At 44.2% G+C, this 19,974-nt stretch overlaps 1 protein-coding gene across 1 annotated transcript in view; it reads right to left on the reverse strand.

Annotated features, from left to right (window-relative positions):
* The window catches only part of maneal (mannosidase endo-alpha like), a 75,921-nt gene that overhangs the window by 6,152 nt on the left and 49,795 nt on the right, over positions 1 to 19,974 (reverse strand). Inside the window, exon 3 of the mRNA XM_060847479.1 lies at positions 1,047 to 1,123. Within this exon, the coding sequence (XP_060703462.1) occupies positions 1,047 to 1,123 (77 nt within the window). The remainder of the gene's footprint in view (positions 1 to 1,046; positions 1,124 to 19,974) is intronic.

Genomic DNA, 19,974 nt, shown 5'->3' on the forward strand with positions numbered 1-19,974 from the left:
GTTGGAGAATTTATGTTATAGGGAAAGATTGAATAGGCTGGGGCTGTTTTCCCTGCAGCGTTGGAGGCTCAGGGGTGACCTTATAGAGGTTTATAAAATCTTGAGGGACATGAATAGGATAAATAGACATAGTCTTTTCCCTGGGGTGGGGGAGTCTAGGACATAGGTTTATGGTATGAGGGGAAAGATATAAAAGAGACCTAAGGGGCAACGTTTTCATGCAGAGGGTGGTACGTGTATGGAATGAGCTGCCAGAGGAAGTGGTGGAGGCTGGTACAATTGCAACATTTAAAAGGTATCTGGATGGGAATGTGAATAGGAAGGGTTTGGAGGGATATGGGCCAGGTGCTGGCAGGTGAGATTAGATTGGATTGGGATATCTGGTCAGTATGGAGGAGTTGGACCGAAGGGTCTGTTTCCATGCTGTACATCTCTATGACTCTAACTGACGAGTTGCCAGGAAGTGCTAGCACAATTATTATCCAAGGGCATAAGGTTCTGGCAGATTATTTTTTCTTTTACAGGACTGTGATTATGGAATAACTTCGCACTTTCAGTTTTAGATTCTGCCCTTATCATTAGTTTACCAAAATAGTTTCCTTTCCCCTCCCTCAGTTTATACTCAGCTCCTGATTTTTCTAATTTTGAGTTACTCCAGATTCACTCTTTGATCCTCTGATGCTCTGAAGTAGTGTATTTATGTTCATGCAGTGAATTTAAAAGTGTAGGAATGTTGTAGTTAAACACTAAATCCGTTCTCTTAACTTTTCAATTATTTTTCCCTTTCCTTCTACTTTTGGAAACAGGTTGCCTATTTCCCTTCCCACCCTGACCTAGCCAATAGAAATCCTCTACAGCAGCCATCCATCTTATAAGATGGAGAGTGCTGTGATGATTACTAAAATCTCATGACTGTTCTATCCAAAGGGCTCATTCTTCCTTTGCCCCCTTATTTGCTCGACAAAAATCTCCATCTCTGGGAGCCCATTTCAGTGTCCAGCCTTTGCTGCTTCTGTCTGTAGCCCAGGGAGTCACAAAGCACTCACTTGTCCACAATGTACTTGATGTTCTCATACACTGTGTGGTCATTACGTCCTATGTACGGTAAGATATGAAATGCCACCTGGACAAAAAAATAGTGCAAACAGTTAAAATAGTAAAAGTGCAAATTGAAAACAAAATGAATAGGATATTTCAGGCAAGTGTAACATCAGCGGTATAAACAGAATAGAAATTAACTGCTTCATTTCAGAATAGTTTGGAAGGAACAAGCTGTAATCGCATGCAATCTTCATTTCAGTAGGAAGTGCTGGAAATACATAGATAGCAAGTCCAGATAGCGTTTGTAGAGACCAAAACAGAGTTAATGTTTCACATTAAATACCTTTCATCAGAATGGTTGTCAGAACTGAGAATTTCCAGGTTTTCAGCATCTGCAGGGTTTTGCTTTTATTCCCTGCAGTATGTGGATGTGTTCCTCTGACAGCTGTGTTGCAAGTAATCTAACACGTTTTAGATTTATCTATGCATGGCTTAGTAACACATATAGGGATGTGTGTCATAAGTGACTCTGCTGGTGAGCAAGATTCATCCCTCTTCGGTGCTGAATTGAGCTTATTTTGCCTGGTCTGGAATCAGCTTCCTCTAACTGATATTAACAATACTCTAGGAAGCAACTAGCAAAAATCCATTGTCTAGGTTCTGTATTGACCCTTTGCTAGAATGGGTGTTGTCAGCAAAGACTTACTGCAAGTACTTTCATCTCTGAGCCAGAAAGTCGTGGGTTCAAATTCCACTCCAGAGATGTAAGCAGAAAATCCAGGCTGACACTCAGATGCAAGACTGAGGGGGTGCTATTTTGTTTAAGGGTGCTGACATATATCACATTAAGCCGAGACACACACTGTCCTTTTCAGGTCCATTCAAGATCCCTTCAAATAGAGTTAAGGAATTTCAAGACAAAGACAGGTCCCCTTTCCCTTCCTTCTATAACTTGAGATGCCCTTGATAGTCAGGAAGATGTTTTGTGTCCATCTGAGCAGTTAATCAATCTAGAGGTTCACAACACTATGAAAAGGAATATTTCTTGATGTCTACCTAATTGTTTGGTTTCACATTTATACTAAAGCTTCTTAAGTCTTCGTTTCTGATCTAGCTCAGGTAACAAATCTACCAAAACCCAACCTATTCCCATTGTTATTTTAAAATATAGAATCATATTGGTGTCATGTCTGTGCTTCTCTTGTGAAAAAGGCCCGGTTCTAACTGTTTTAACTTTGTTCATTTATGGAATGAAATCATTGCTCAATTTGGCTCATATTAGAAGTTTCATTAAAAAATACGAACCAAATGGTAGCTATTTTGGTCAAACCTTTTTTTCAGTTTTTTCAATCAGTAAAGCCACCATTTACTACATTACCCTGGCTGTCCTATAAAAGATGGTGGTGGTGTGTCAACTTCTGAAATTGCCACATTCTATTTGGTAAAGATACTCCCATCAGCATCAATAGGTAGGAATTCTGATTCCAGTAGTACTGCAAGAATGGCATTTATATGTCTAAGTCAGGTTGGTGTGAGACTTCGGGAATTTGCAAAATGACACCAAATCCTGTGTGCCTGCTGCCCTTGTCCTTCTAGGTAGCAGGAGTTGCTGAGATGCTGCCATTGAATTGCTGCACTGTATCCTTTCGATGGCACAAATTGCAGCCACAGCGTCTTGGTTGTGGAAGGAGTGAGTGCATTTCTAAGGCAGTGGATGGTGGCTGTCAATTGAGTAGAAAGCTTTGCTTTGGGTGATCTTGAATTTTGTTGGAGCTGTGCTCATCCAGGCAAATAACTTAAGCCTATCCTGATGACTAGTAGCCCTAAGTCTAGATACCATTCTAGGGATCTTCCTCTGACCTTCCTCAAAGGTTTCTCTATTTCTCCTGCCATGAGGGCAATGAAGAGAGCGAGACTGCGAAAGAAGAAACTCAATTCTAACTGTGTCTGCATTAAGATTGGGGAAACCACTGGGCAATGGTGTTTGACAAAATGATGGTGCATGTTCCAAAGTTTGATAATATCACAGTGCAGGGAAAAAGTGAGTACTGCAGATGCTGGAGATCAGAGCTGAAAATGCGTTGCTGGAAAAGCGCAGAAGGTCAGGCAGCATCCAAGGAACAGGAGAATCGACGTTTCGGGCATGAGCCCGAAACGTCGATTCTCCTGCTCCTTGGATGCTGCCTGGCCTGCTGTGCTTTTCTAGCAACACATTTTCAATACTATAGTGTAGGCAACTGCCAGTGACTGCATGCACAGTGTTAAATCAGGAAGTGACTGTCTGAAATAGAAACAGTCCTGAAAGCAGATGGCAGCAAGATCAGATCTGATAAAGTGTGAAATGGATTGATTCTTTTCTTTCTTTCATTCCTTCCATATTCCGAGGTTTTTGAAATTCATGTGAATTATTTTGTATTTGGGCGATGGAGTATATCCGATCACCCCTTGTCTAATGTTCATTTCCATTGGAAAAAAGACAAAGCTGATAAAGAAGAGACCAACCAGCTCAATAAGTGGTGAATGGCACCTGATGACCCAGGCCTATCTGTCCACCACAATCCTGTAATCTACCAGAACAAGCAAACCAAAACAAAAAGCTCAGGAAATAAATATCTGGAAAAGCCCTCTCTAGCCCACTCCAACTGATCATACCAGTGCAGGAGATCACATGCATCTGGTGCAGTATAAGAGGTGACTGAATTAATGTTGCTCATTTTTTACATTTATAATTCAAACCACCACCTCCAATCACTGTTCCAGATACATTTTGATAGCTCTCCTATTCTTTTCAAATTGCGTGGTGTCTGGTGCTACACAATGGTGCTGGCCCTTCACCTGGGATCCCAAAAATTCTGATCCCCTCACGTTGTGTCCCCACTAACTCCTGAGACTAAGCGATTATGTTTCCACACAAACTGGGTGACTGCAATCCAACTTGTCCATTATGATGATTTGTCAGTGTTAGAGACAATAATTATGAGGTTGTTTCTGTGTTCTGTTTTGGGATTTCTTTAGTCAACCTGTATCTCAAGCCTGATGCTGCCTCTGAAGAGCATGTCACAAAACAAAATTACCTTGCAACTTATATTTAAAGATGGAATAACTGTTAACCATACAATACTGCATTTAAATATATAATTGCTTGCTTTCCTTCTGCCCTTGATGTGCACATTCTTCATGTTTTAAAACTATTGATTAGAATGAGAACATGTCAGCATTTAAGTACACTTTAGTTTATGTATATTGATTACTATGTCCTTGTAATCCTCTAAGTGTGCAGAAAGCCAAGATTTAAAGACCTAAAGATTGGAAAGCAGGTGGTGTGCTGAGCTGGAAGATTATCCTTTCATTTCTGGGACCAGGATTGAAACACAGTCCAGATCAATGAGGTATTGACTGCTCTCTCTGCTCCTGTGAGAATGGTACAGTAAGTAAGTCTGCAGTGATCCAAACCTTGTTTTCTTTACAAGCCAGAGTTCATTGTGCAAAATTGCTCACGAATTGGCATTGTTAAATTCTCTTGGAAAAAGTTGATAAGGAAACCTAATGCAGAGGAGAAAACTGGCAGCGGTACACTGGTTCTGAGGTGGGGATCCAGGAGGTTGTTGGAGCAGATGTGGTAAACGGAATATAAATTTATTGACTGGAGAGGGAGGGGAATATTTAACCAATTGGTGCATGTTTTTAATAACATTTCTAATTTGAGCCACACTGAGCACTGGGTTCATTTGACTAATCTGAACTGGCAGCATCCGAGGAGCAGGAAAATTGACATTTCGGGCAAAAGCCTTTCAATCTATTCCTGATGAAGGGCTTTTGCCCTAAACATCGATTTTCCTGCTCCTCAGATGCTGCCTGACCTGCTGTGCTTTTCCAGCGCCACTCTAATCTAGAATCTGGTTTCCAGCATCTGCAGCCCTTGTTATTAACCTAATCTGAACTGATCCTAGTTTATAGAAGAAAGTGAGGACTGCAGATGCTGGAGATCAGAGTTGAAAATGTGTTGCTGGAAAAGCGCAACAGGTCAGGCAGCATCCAAGGAGCAGGAGAATCGACGTTTTGGGCATGAGCCCTTCTTCAGGAATCAGCATTGGACTGAATCAGCATTCAGTATTCCTGAAGAAGGGCTTATGCCCCAAACGTCAATTCTCCTGCTCCTTGGATGCTACCTGACCTGCTGTGCTTTTTCAGCAACACATTTTCAGCTCTGGTCCTAGTTTATGGTCACAAATGAAAAAGGAGCATTGGACTCAAAACGTTAAATCTGTTTCTCTCTCTCAATAGATATTGCTGGACCTGCTGAATTTCTCCAACACTTTGTTTTTGTTTCTTTTCTATTTTCTAGCATTCACAGTACTTTGTATTCTAGGTTAAGGTCAGTTCAGTTGTATCTTTCAATCTTTTAAAATGTCATAACCAGGTTCGCTCTGCCTCTATAAAAAATAAAAACTGAAAGACTGCAGGTGCTGTAAATCAGAAACAAAATTTACAGGGAAAGCTCAGCAGGTTTGGCAGCATCTGTGAAGAGAAATCAGATTTAACAGTTCGGATCCAGTCACCCTTCCTCAAAACAGGGTCCTGAGTGCTGAGGAAGGGTCACCGAACCTGAAATGTTAACTTTGATTTCTCTTCACAGATGCTGCCAGATCTTGCTGAGCTTTTCCAGCAACCTTTTGTTTTTGTTCATGCTGCCTTTAACCTGACATTACATTGATACTGGTGCAAAAAGGGATATTGGTAGCCTGGGGAACTGAACCCTTTGAAACGGAGGATGTTCAGAATGTGTCCAGTGCACCATCACAGTGCTCAAGTATTTACATTTGGGTTGAGTGACCTTGCTTGTCAATTAGAGTCATAGATTCTTAGAGATGTACAGCATGGAAACAGACCCTTTGGTCCAACTCATCCATGCCGACCAGATATCCCAACCCAATACAGTCCCACCTACCAGCACCCGGCTCATATCCCTCCAAACCCTTCCTATTCATTTACCCATCCAAATGCCTCTTAAATGTTGCAACAGTACCAGTCTCCACCACTTCTTCCGGTAGCTCATTCCATACACGTACCACCCTCTGTGTGAAAACGTTGCCCCTTTTTGTCTCTTTTATATCTTTCCCCTCTCACCCTAAACCTATGACCTCTAGTTCTGGACTCCCTGTCCCCAGGGAAAAGACTTTGTCTATTTATCCTATTCATGCCCCTCATAATTTTGTAAACCTCTATAAGGTCACCCCTCAGTCTCCGACAATTCACCAGTTAGTGTTATGTTTTCCCTTTCAATAGATACCACCAAGGCTCAAAGGAACCATGTAAGTCAGCTACTCCTTAGTGACTGACTACACAGGAGAAAATTTTATAAAGGAAGTGGGGAGAGGGGTCCAACATAACATTAGAGCTTCATGGGCCTAATGTCTGAGAAATGGCACTGGCAGAAAGTCAGATCCAGTTTGATTTGCTGCTTGTAATGTTAACTCAGACACATCGTAGTATGTTCCACACAACCGACAAAGAGACAGGCAAAGCTGGGGCCCATGCGGGTACCCATGGCTACCCCTTTTGTCTGGAGGATGTGGGAGGATTCAAAGGAGAAATTGTTGAAGGTGAGGATCAGAATGTCAATGGAAGGGTACTGGTGGGGATGTCGGGAGAGGAAGAAATGGAGGGGCTGAGAGTGTCTGCCATTGACGGATGGAGGTGTATAGGGACTGGATGTCCTTGGTGAAGATGAGGCTTTGGTGGCCAAGAAAATGGAAGTCTTGGAGGAGGTGGAGCGTGTGGGTGGGTCCCGAATGTATGTGGGGAGCTCCTGGGCTAGGGGGGATAGGACAGTATCGAGGTATGTGGAGATGAATTTGGTGGAGCAGGAGCAGGCTGCGATGATAGGTTGGCCAGGGTAGTCAGGCTTGTGGATCTTGGGTAAGAGGTAGAACCGGGCGGTGCGAGGTTCCCGAACTATGAGGTTGGAAGATCCCCCGAGGTGATGAGGTTGTGTACGGTCTGGGAGATGATGGTTTGGTGATGGGAGGTAAGGTCGTCGTCAAGGGGTAATAGGAGGAGGTGTCTTCAAGTTGGTGCCTGGTTTTAGTGGTGTAGAAGTCAGTGCACCAAATTACCACTGCACCCCCCTTGTCTGTTGGTTTGATGGTGAGGTTGGGATTGGAGAAGTGAAAGTGGAGGGCTGCGTGTTGTGAGGGTGAGAGGTTGGAGCGGAGGACAGGTTGAGGCGGTCAATGTGTCGGCAGCAGTTGGAAATAAATAGGTCAAAGGCTGGTGAAGGGGTCCTTGGAGGGTGGGCGGGAGTCTTGATTGAAAAAGTAAGCTCTGATGCAGAGGCTGCTGAAGAAGTGTACAACGTCACAACGTGTATTGAATTTGTTGATCCGTGAACAGAGGGGGATGAAGGTAAGGCCTTTGCTAAAAGCTGATCGTTCATCCTCAGTGAGGGGGAGGTCTGGGGGGATGTTGAAAACCCGGCAGGGCTGGAAGCCTAGGACCTGGTATAGGGTTGGAGCTAGGAGTGGGGGCAGAGACTGTAACTGGAGTGGGCATGGTAGTGGGGGACCAGGGTGACATCATTTGTTGAAGTGATGCTCACCCCGGGGTTCTGAGGGCGGAGGTGGTGACAGTGATGTCTGCGAGGGCATGTTGGCGGTGTACAGGTGAGTGGCTTCAGTGGGGGTGGAAGTAGTTGCAATGACGGCAGATGCAGGGGCAGAAGTGGCGATACGCGCGGTGTAGGTCATGTCATTTTGGGGCAGAAGTGGTTGCGAACGCGGCCATAAAGGGGGCGGAAATCGTGGAAAGTGTGGCGTGGGTGATGTCGGAGGGGTCAGAGGTGGCTGCGGCAGTGGCAACAGAGGGGGCAGAAGTATTCCTGTTGGGCCTTGCTATGGTCTCGTCAGCGGGGAATCTCGTAGTGATCGCGGTGGCGGTTGTCTGGCTGATGGTCGCGAAGGCAGCATGAGCACCCATGGCTGCAAGCTGCTGGTCAGCGGGGGGCGGAGATGATGTAATTGATCACCGCTATGATGATGACTGGCAAAGCCTCGTGGCTGATGGCGGCTGAGCATTTTCGGAGGCCGGGTGAAGCTTCTGGAATGTTTGCGGAATGCTGATTATTGAGGTGGGTATATGAAAGTTTGTTGTACTTACAGTTTTTGATGTTTGAAATAGTGTAGAAATATTGTTTAAGCGCATGAATTTTTCTGAGGACATAACACAGTAGGGGTCTGAGAGAGTGTGGTCCTCAGTTGAGCTATGGCTAGCTGTTGAGAGATTAGGTGGCGGCGCATGGCTACGAGTGTGGAGCAGAGGATCTGGAAGAAAAACTGTTGCTTGAGATTTTGAATTTGTCATCTGTTCCGTTCGGATCCAAACTGTGTTGGTCGGAATGTGGTTTGGAGTCCATGTGGGATCAGTTGGTTCTGTAGGCAGGCACTGAGGAAAGAGATGTGGCTGTGATAGTGAGTTTGTTTCAGGATGTGGCTGAAGAGCTTCAGGGCAGAGGAGATGACCTGGAGGTTGCAGTGAGAGAGAGAGACTCACTGAGAGCTTTGTAGAGAGAAGATGAGGACTTCTTCAAGGTAGGCATCCTTGGAAGAGGATTCGCAGTAAGGTTAAAATTAACTAGGTGAAAGTGAGTACTACAGATACTGGAGAATAGAGTCAAGAGTATGGTGCTGGAAAAGCAGGTCAGGCAGCATCTGAGGGAAATCAAATTTCGGGCAAAAGCCCTTCATCACTTTGAACTTAGATTTCTCCAGTTTCCTCATTTCCCCTTCCCCCACCTTTTCTCAGTCAAATCCCTCGAACTCAGCACCGCCTTCCTAACCTGCAATCTTCTTCCTGACCTCTCCGCCCCCACCCCACTCCGGCCTATCACCCTCACCTTGACCTCCTTCCACCTATCGCATCTTCATCGCCCCTCCCCCAAGTCCCTCCTCCCTACCTTTTATCTTAGCCTGCTGGACACACTTTCCTCATTCCTGAAGAAGGGCTTATGCCCGAAGCGTCGAATCTCCTGTTCCTTGGATGCTGCCTGACCTGCTGCGCTTTTCCAGCAACACATTTTCAGCTTCATCACTTTTGCCTATGTTGTAGTATGGCCAACCAACTTCATAATCCAGCTTCCTTCCAATACACTCACGGCAGATGGTAATAATGGAAAGATTTCCTGGTTAATGTGGGGTGACACCCCTCCATTGTACCCTTTATCCTCAGGCTAATGACCTGTTACAGCAAATGTAGCCATAGAAATAGACGTAAGCATGTGCTCGTCTGCATTGTATGTGACTAGGCATGAGAGAGCAACTAATAAGGGAGATAACTCTCGGAGATGTACATTGTATCAATGCAGCCGACATCCCTTCAGTTCCCTATTGAAGACACAGTATTGGTTTTGTGGTGTAATGAAAAAGAGAAATTTGCATCGCTCTAACATCCTTCACAGGCCCCATCAGTGTAGCACACGTAATGCATTGTTGCAGTATATGAAATGCAGCAGCCAGTTGTACAAAGGCTCACCAATGCCAATGAGATCACAATCAGATTGTCTGTGATAGTCACGCTCACTGGAATCTCACTCCTGGGAGTATTTAACAGGTTTATGAAAGCCGCGCTTTTTATCAATTATTTCTGCACTCTGGGGTGACTTCAATTTTGCCCACGTCCACAATTAATTGAGGTAGAACCTTAACAATGGGCGAATCCAGCATTAATTAAAGACGCTTCTTTAATTACTGCCTCGATGACTCATTATATTCTACAACCTTATTAACAGCACAGTAAAAACATAATTAAACAATGAACCACCTTTATTTTTCTCAGACTTGAGGCAGCTTTAAAATTGTCCCCATATATAGATCGTGTGGCAGAATGATTTTGAGAGTTTACTGTGAACAATTTTTGGAATGAGCCTCAATGTGTACAGAGAGAAGTTTTTTTTAAGCAGATATTCTCCACAGTTGATGGCATGTGTTCATTTCAAATAAAAGCTGTTGAGTTTTCTTTTCTTGTCCGGTCCGACAGTATTCCTGTTGTTCCAAAGCACTATGCTGATTGTGTGCAATTCTGACCAATGCACCATCTTTTCTCTAAGTCAGAAGGGGCAAATACCACTCCAAAGATCCAGACATACTGCTGCTTTGTTAGAGGTTTTCTTTATTTATTCGTGGGATGTGGGCGTCGCTGGCTGGCCAGCATTCATTGCCCGTCCTATCTACCCTCGAAGGTGGGGGTGAGCTGCCTTCTCGACCTGCTGCAATCCACCTGCTATGGGTTGACTCACAATGCCGTTAGGGAGGGGATTCCAGGGCTTTTACCTGGCACTGTGACGAAATAGTGATATTTCCAAGTCAGGATGGTGAGTGGCTCGGAGGGGAGCTTGCAGGTGGTGGTATTCCTGTGTACCTGCTGCCCTTGTCCTTCAAGGTGGAAGTGGTCATGGGTTTGGAAAGTGCAGTGGCAGGGCTGCAGTCTGCTGATTGGATCTGTTGGTTGTGAGCTTGCTTAGCTCTGTGCTGTGTTATAGATGAGATGTTAAACTGAAACCCCTCTGCTCCTCTCTGGTTGCTGTAAAAGAGCCCACTGGGCCATTTTGAAGAAAAAAGAAGCTCTCTCCTGGTTAATCCTTATCTCTCTACGAGCGTGACTATCACAGACAATCTGGTCGTGATCTCATTGGTATTGGCGGGCCTTTGTACAGCTGGCTGCTGCATTTCCTACATTACAACAATGCATTATGTGTGCTGCAGCAGTGGGGCCTGTGAGGGATATTACAGCGATGTAAATTTCTCCCTTTCGTTACATGCTTTAAAAGGCACAGATGCTCCCATATCCCATATCCCATATCCCATATCCCATACCCCATATCCCATATCCCATATCCCATATCCCATACCCCATACCCCATATCCCATATCCCATACCCCATATCCCATACCCCATATCCCATATCCCATATCCCATATCCCATACCCCATATCCCATACCCCATACCCCATACCCCATATCCCATACCCCATATCCCATACCCCATACCCCATATCCCATATCCCATACCCCATATCCCATATCCCATATCCCATACCCCATATCCCATACCCCATATCCCATATCCCATATCCCATACCCCATATCCCATATCCCATACCCCATAACCCATATCCCATACCCCATATCCCATATCCCATATCCCATACCCCATATCCCATATCCCATACCCCATATCCCATACCCCATACCCCATATCCCATATCCCATACCCCATATCCCATACCCCATACCCCGTATCCCGTATCCCGTATCCCGTATCCCATATCCCATACCCCATATCCCATATCCCATACCCCATACCCCATATCCCATACCCCATACCCCATACCCCATATCCCATATCCCATATCCCATATCCCATACCCCATACCCCATATCCCATATCCCATACCCCATACCCCATACCCCATACCCCATACCCCATACCCCATATCCCATATCCCATACCCCATATCCCATACCCCATATCCCATACCCCATATCCCATACCCCATACCCCATATCCCATATCCCATACCCCATATCCCATACCCCATACCCCGTATCCCGTATCCCATATCCCATATCCCATATCCCATACCCCATACCCCATATCCCATACCCCATACCCCATATCCCATATCCCATACCCCATACCCCATACCCCATATCCCATATCCCATATCCCATACCCCATATCCCATATCCCATATCCCATATCCCATATCCCATATCCCATACCCCATATCCCATATCCCATACCCCATATCCCATACCCCATATCCCATATCCCATATCCCATATCCCATATCCCATACCCCATATCCCATATCCCATATCCCATCCTGAGAAGGCTCATTTACAGTTTTGTAGCATGTGTGCTCAACCCTGTTACTGTTCCTAAGGAATCAGTAAGTCACAGCAATAGCTGTATGTGTCCGGGGCAACGCTCTCACTGAGGCAATGAGGAATGTGCCTGTGTACAGCTTAAGGGTTTATTCCCAGCGGGTTAAAAGCTGAGTTCATGCAGACTGACTGCAGCTGCTCTGTCTCGGCCAGCTTCTGTGGAGGAGCAATTAAAGGGAATCACATGAATATTAATAAATCATGTGCATGAAGGTAAACGTACTTTCTCCAAGATCACTTGTAACAAAGGAAATCTGACTTATTTTGGACTGTGTTTGAGAGGCTCTCGACGTGCCCTACATTTGGATGAAGTACCTACCCAATTACAGGGTCGAGCAGCTATGTTGGATTAGGAATCAACATGGAAAGTGCCAGCAGCTTGTTTTAAGTGTAATGCAGGCTAAGTTGAGGGGAAAATGCACCATTAAGTAGGAGCCCTTACTCATCAGCCAAATGAAAGCAGCTTCATTGAACATTTTCCCTGTTTGTCAGGATAATAAACATGAGTGCCAGATAGGCCCAGCAGGAGCAATACAGTTCTGCATCTAATTACAGCCCAGAAAATTAATTAAAAGCTTTAATCAGGCGTACTGCATTAACCTGACGCCAGTGGGGGGGAGAAAAAAAATGTTTCCGCGCTTCAGATAGCATGTACTACCTTTTAAAAATGAAAGATATTGTGATGAGTGGAGTGTGGTTAATGATGTTCATTAGACCCAGCAAGCTCCTACACTGCATGGATGCATTTACACGTTCTCCATCTATACTGAAATCTCGATTTCCTTAAGACCTTCTAATGACCTCGCCTGCAGCTCCCGATGTCCAATATTCTTTTAGCAAAGGCTTCTGGTATCTTGTGTGAATGTCAGAAACAAAGCACTATGCTGATTGGGTGCAACTATAGCAGGAGTCGCAGCCAAGCTAATTTGTTTTATTATTTATCCATGGGATGTGAGCATTGTTGACCAGGTCAGTATTTATTGCCCGTTCATAATTGCCGTGAAAGCAGTTAAAAGCCAACCTCACTGCTGTGGGCCTGGAGTCACATGTAGGTGAGACCAGGTAAGTAGAGTAGTTTCCTTTCATAAAGGACAATAGTGAACCTGTTGAGTAATTCCCCAACACACAGCAACAGCTTTGTAGTTATCATTGCATTCTTAATTTGAGATTGTGTTATCAAATTCAATTCCACCATCTGCTATAGCTGGATTTGAACCTGGATTTCTGAATTAGAGATAGTACCACTAGGATGTTGTCAATTATATCCTCATCTTAGTTGCGATATACTATTCAGTCACTAGACACCTACTACATTGGGAGTACTATTGTCCCTCGTGTATTTCTATCAACTGTCAAGTCACAAATATGTAAGAGGCTTCCACAAATACAGTCACATGCATTTGTACAGCATTTGAAACAGCAAAAATGTTCCTCAGTGTCAAAATCCTTAAGCCCTCTCTTGTAGTGGTCCTGTACCTGCACCTTTTCCACATGGACTGCTTCAAGAAAGTGGCTCATTTGTTCACGTGTAACGAAGGATGGACAGTAATTAATGGTCTTAGCTGTGACACTCGCACCCAGAGAGAATGCAGGAAACACAGTGTTCCTTCACAGGACTGTAATCATTAGCACAAAGTCAAAGAATATCAGGATTGGGTTCAAAAATGTAACTCAAATGAGGTAGATTTTAAGGAGCATCTTAAAGATGGAGAGGAAAGTGGCATAGTTTGAGGCAGGAATTCCAGAGTTTAGATTATAGGTAAATGAAGGTACAATTATCAATGGCCAGGCAATTACAATTTGATATGCACAAGAGGCTAGAATTGGAGGAGTGCAGAGTTCTTGGAGGGATATTGTGCTGTAGGTAGTGAAATGGAGGGATGAGATCAGAGCAGGGTTTGAAAACAAAGGAGAGAATTAAGTCTGAAAAGATTGGATGGAGCAATTAAATTAAACACCACAGGAGGAATCCCAAGCAACAGAACTGGAGTTAGCTATAATAAAGGGCTCCCTTAGATCCAAATGATTTGTTTATGGAGCTTCAGATACATTACTACATAATTATATTGAGATGTTGCAACAGGATAGCTCCCGTAACCTCAGAGATCTTTCGACTTACTACTTGCTGATGATGTTGAAGTGTGGGTGAGCTTGTACACAAAGCTCATCATTATTTAAGTAGAGGCCAGTAATAAGTAACAGTATCTTTGGTGGAGTTATTCCAGTTAGAATCCAGTTTCCATTAAAATCGACATGTCCTCTAGAGCCTCCCAAAATTGCTCGTAACAAAGAAATTCCCTCTTTCTATTCTCCTGTTTACTTGCACAGGAAGCTCACGTAAGCTGAACAAGTGACCATTTCCTACACAAGACGAAACATGAAGTGTCAACAGCTTCCTTGACCCTGGGGGAGCTAGTATTATGGATGAGTCCAACTCCATCCTCACCACGCCACCAAACACACAAGATGTCATGCAACAAAAGTCAAAAACAGCTCATTCTATCATGGACCTAATTCCTTGGGTATGAACTCTATCTGAATCAAAAAGCAACAAACAAAACAAAAGTCAAATTGATCAATTTGCACTACTTTCTAAAATGTACACATAGTCAAACTGTATGAAGTGTAAAAAGTATGGTAACAGCTAGATGTCGTAAATTCTCATCATGGAGCTCAGAGCGGGTACCTGGCGATTTGAGCTCACTTCTAACTCTATATTGGACACCAGGCAACAAAATCTCAGTGTAGGCTCCACTAGTGCCAGCCATGCATACTCCACATCCACAGATACATCTCACTTGTGCCAGTCTCTAAGATTCCTCATGGTACATCTCTGATCTACTTACAGCACTTCAATGCTGCATCTCTGGCTGGACCAGTAACTTGCATTGAAATACTGCAGTAAGAACACTGTGTGCTCAGGGACACACATCCAGATCATGCATCTGTATGTGTGTTTGGGTGGGGGGAAGTGGTGGAGCATCAGCCTTGGTGGCAGATGGGTTCAAAAGAAGAGATGCAATGACTGTGCGTTCTCGGAGAGAAGATGGTTGCATTTATGGTTGTGTAGATCATTGACTCTTTTTCCTACAATGCTGGGCATTTCCCCAGATGGCTGAGGTAGCACTCTGGATGGCAACCTTTGGCCAGCCTGTCATTGGGTGTTGTGTCATTCTCTGCTGGTCTTGGGCAGGGGGGGTGGGTGGGGTGGGAAGGATGCATCACCTCAACATCAGGTATTGAGGACCTCTAGGATCTCGCTTGGAAAGTGGGGCAACAGATCTCTCATGTCTGCCAATTCCAGGCAAATGTCAGGGACTGTGCAGGGTAGCTGCAGACTGACGGTGCTTGACAAGGTACACAACAGTCTCTTAAAACGGCACCAGTGTCAGCAATGCGAGTCAATTTTGAGATTGTTCGAGGAATGATGTGTGGTAACATGGTGATGGAATTGGACAAGAGGGATGCCCTATTGGTAGGGTGGGTATTTAATGTACCAATTTGACACGATGGACTGAGAAATCCAGTTAGGGCTCATGGTGAAAGACCCTCCAAAAGAAAACTTAACACAATTGGCTGCAAATATATGATTCAGCCCACTGCCTATTATATCTCAGTAACTTGAGTCTGTCTGTAACTAATCAATAAATTCCGTCTTGATTAAAATAGAACAGCAAATAGAGTGAGGACACAGATCAGGGAAGATCTAATTGAAAGGTACAATAAGCTCAAACAAGATCTTAATCCTGTTTCTCTGAGCAAAGTACATTTCACCCATAAATCCATAGAACCCTGACAGTGTGGAATGCTAAATTCAACTGCATTTTTACCTTCTTTACTACATGCCTGTTAGATTATTGAAAATATTCAAAAGTGTTTCAAAACTTTCATTGTCCCAAATCATTATTAAAAATTTATTTTTCATAAGATTTCATTTTCTTCATACCTTGTACTGTTTTCACACTAGGAAACCTTTGTAATTGCTTTGCACCCTCTCCAGCCTACGGATATTTTATTGAGTACAAGCAAGGATAAACCATTGCAGAGGAACTGATGAGTAACATCGTAACCATGGATACTGCCCACCTTTTTCTGCACCAAAGCAGACTGTCAGTGATTGCATTTGATGAGCCTGAAAGAATGGAGCTCGAGTTGCTGACTTCAAAGGTATGTGTGAGAGAGAAAGAGATAGGCAGATAAGAAGGAACATGGAGGGATGAGATCACATTGAAAGTAGGCTTTGAAGATCACTCAGTTGAGAGTAAGAAAGAGATACAAAATAAAATGCCAAAAGTTAGAGAACAAATGTCCTTAGAAGAAAGGACGAAGGGACAGGAAGCAAAGACAACCCAGAAGGAACACTAATACTGAAGGGAATTAATGCTGGACATCTGAAATAATAGTGGAAAATATTGAGAATACTGCATTGTGGTGGTTGAAGGTCAGTTATCTCAGCTCCAAGATATCTCTGCAGGAGTTCCTCAGGGTAATGTTCTCAGCCTAACCATCTTCAGCTACTTCATCAATGACCCTCCCTCCATCATAAGGTCAGAACTGGGGATGTTCACCAACAATTGCACAATGTTCAGCAGCCATTTGTGACTCATCGGATACCGAAGCAGTTCATGTTCAAATACAAGATGACCTGGACAATACCCAGAATTGGGCTGGCAAGTAGCTTGTAACATTCATATCACACAAATGCCCAGGCAACAATCATCTCCAACAAAAGAGAATATCATCACCCCTTGACATTCAGTGGCATCGCCATCACTGGATACTCCATTTTGGGGTGGGGTGGGGTGAGGGTGGGGGTGGCGGGGTGGGGGGGGAGGGTTACCATTGACCAGAAACTGAACTATACTCATCAAATACATCACTGTAGTCACAAGAGCAGGTCAAAGGTGAAGAATCCTGCAGCAAGTAATTCACCTTTTGACTCTCCAAAGCCAGTCCAGCATCTACAAGGCATGAGTCAGGTGTGTGATGGAATATTCCCCATTTGCCTGGATGGGTTCACATCAACCCAACACTAAAGAAACTTAGCACTATCCAAGATAAAGCAGCCCGACGTCCATAAATACCTATTCCCTCCAGCACCAATGCTCAGTAGCGGCAGTGTGTACTAGCTGCAAGATGGCCTGTAGAAATTCACCAATAGCTCTTTCAATGGCATTTTCTGAACCCATGACCACAACCATCTCAAAAGACAAGGGTAGCAGAAGCAAGGGATATCAACACTTGTAAACTCCCCTCCAAGCCCCTCACCATCCTGACTTGGAAATACATTACCATTCCGTCAATACCATTAAGTCAAAATCCTGGAACTCCCTCCCCAACAGCTCTGTGATCTATCTATATCAAATGGACTGCAGTGGTTCAAGAAGGCAGCTCGCCACCAGCTTCTCAAGGGCAATTAGGGATGGGCAGCCAGCCAATGATACCCACAGGAATGAATTAAAAAAAAAGACCAGATTACGTCTTTGAAGAAAGAAACAGAGTTAACATTTCAGGTTGATGACTGTCATCAGAATGGAGTAAAATTAGACATAGAATAGAATTTAAGCAAGTCAGAGTGGGAAAAGAACAAAAGTGAAGATGGGAGGGTGGGGACCAAGTGCTTAAATTAAATGATAGAATTGATGGCACAGAGTTAAAGGGAGTGAGAGTAAATGAATAAACTAAAGGTGTGTGTCAAGGAGGTGTAAGAGGCAGAATCATTAACTGCTGCCCTCTGGAAGCAAACTGTAGAGTGAGAAACTGAAGCCAGCAAAGAGAAAGGAACTAAAATGGGATCGGAGGTTATAATGTGAAATTGCTGAACTCAGTATTGTGTCTGGAAGGCAGGAACTGAAGAATGAGGTTTTGTTCTTGACCTAATGTTGAGCTCCATTTGGCCATTAAGAGACTGAGCTTACAGTGTTCATTAAACAGGAACAAATGAGAAAATTAAAAAGTCAGAAGGCTGAAAGCTCAGGTCACACTTTCAGATGAAACTGAAGATATCTCCAAGTCTGTATTACACTAAATGGAAAGACGTCCAAGTAAATCAGACTTCCCTCCCTCCTCCATGTATGAGGCCTGAAACACTCCTTCCAGGAGCAACAGCAACTTGCATGCACATCATTCCATATTCACTAGGTAAAATCAATGGCTGCAGATGCTGGAAACCAGATTCTGGATTAGTGGTGCTGGAAGAGCACAGCAGTTCAGGCAGCATCCGAGGAGCAGTAAAATTGACGTTTCGGGCAAAAGCCCTTCATTTTATTTCTGATGAAGGGCTTTTGCCCGAAACGTCGATTTTACTGCTCCTTGGATGCTGCCTGAACTGCTGTGCTCCTCCAGCACCACTAATCCAGAATTCCGTATTCACTGCTCACAGAGTGTTTCCTCTACTTGGCTCAGTCTCAATACAGATCAGGGATTATTTTGCAAAATGCATTTGTTCAGTCTGCAAACACGACCGTGAGCATTGGCCCCCTGTTGTTTTAATTCTTTACTTCCCACACTGGCCTCTCTGTCTTTGGCTTCGTCAGCACTTGTGGGGCACAATGTTGGCTTAAAGAGCAGCAGTTAGATGTAGTCTCTAGGGCTAAAGAGATGAAAGGGTAAGGAGAAAGGGGAAAACAGGATCCTGAGTTGGATGATGAGCCATAATCAGATTGAATGGGGAAGTAGTGGGCGGCACGGTGGCACAGTGGTTAGCACTGCTACCTCACAGCGCCTGAGACCCAGGCAACAGACTGTGTGGAGTTTGCACGTTCTCCCCGTGTCTGCGTGGGTTTCCTCCGGGTGCTCCAGTTTCCTCCCACAATCCAAAGATGTGCGGGTCAGGTGAATTGGCCATGCTAAATTGCCCATAGTGTTAGGTAAGGGGTAAATGTAGGGGTATGGGTGGGTTGCGCTTCGGCGGGTCGGTGTGGACTTGTTGGGCCGATGGGCCTGTTTCCACACTGTAAGTAATCTAATCTAGTCTCAAAAGCCTAATTCTGGCTTGTGTTTGCTATGTTTCTCCTTCTTTAGCTCACCTTTACAGCTTTCTGCACTCAACAGTGAGTTCAACAACTTCAAAATTGTAAACAAAAGAAAAACAGAAACAGTTGGGAAACCTCAGAGACCTGGCAGCATCCGTGAACCGAAAACAGAGTTAATGTTTTGGGACCTGTCACCCTTCTTCAGAACTGTTTGTCACTGGGAAAAGGTTGGTATACTGTATATGCTAAAGAAAGATTGGGGAGAGGGGTGGAATAAATGATAGGTGGAGATGAAGCCCAGAGGGAGAGAATAACAGTTGGACATACAAAAGAATGAATAGCTGCTAACTGGGACATTAGTAACTGACAGTGGGGCAGTTGCGGGAGCAGGACATGTGATCAGAGGGCTTTTCCAATTTTAAAAACTTTTCCAATTCCAGATGAGCAAGGAAAGCAACACCGATGATGTCATGGAGGTACACCCCCATACACCCCTCACTCGAACTCTTCTCCCTCCTGCCATCTGATAGAAGATCCCAGAGTATTCAGTCTCTCACAGCCAGACTGTGCAACAGTTTCTTCTCCCAAACCATCAGGCTCCTTAACACCGTATGATCACTTGAAATTCTTTGCGTAACTTTGAATTGCTGCTAGAAAAATGTCTATTAATTATCTTTTCTTTTCCACTGTAATTTGCGTGTTCTTATGCACTTTATATCGCCTTGTATATGATCATGTAGTTTGTGCTGTCCATGTGGCACCCGTGGTCCTCAATTTTACTGGAGCAGTTTTATGTGGGAGAAATGTCAAATAAAAGCTCTACTGTACTCTTGCTACCTGACCTGCACATCTTTGGATTGTGGGAGGAGACTGGAGTACCTGCAGGAGCAGGCACGGGGAGAATGTACAAACTCCACACACAGTTCCGAGGCTGGAATCAAACCCACGTCCCTGTAGCTGTGATGCAGCGGTGCTGACCAAATAATCTTGATACAATCAAATTAACACTACACTGCCC

Source organism: Hemiscyllium ocellatum, chromosome 30 (assembly GCF_020745735.1).
Source record: "Hemiscyllium ocellatum isolate sHemOce1 chromosome 30, sHemOce1.pat.X.cur, whole genome shotgun sequence".
NCBI lineage: Eukaryota > Metazoa > Chordata > Chondrichthyes > Orectolobiformes > Hemiscylliidae > Hemiscyllium > Hemiscyllium ocellatum.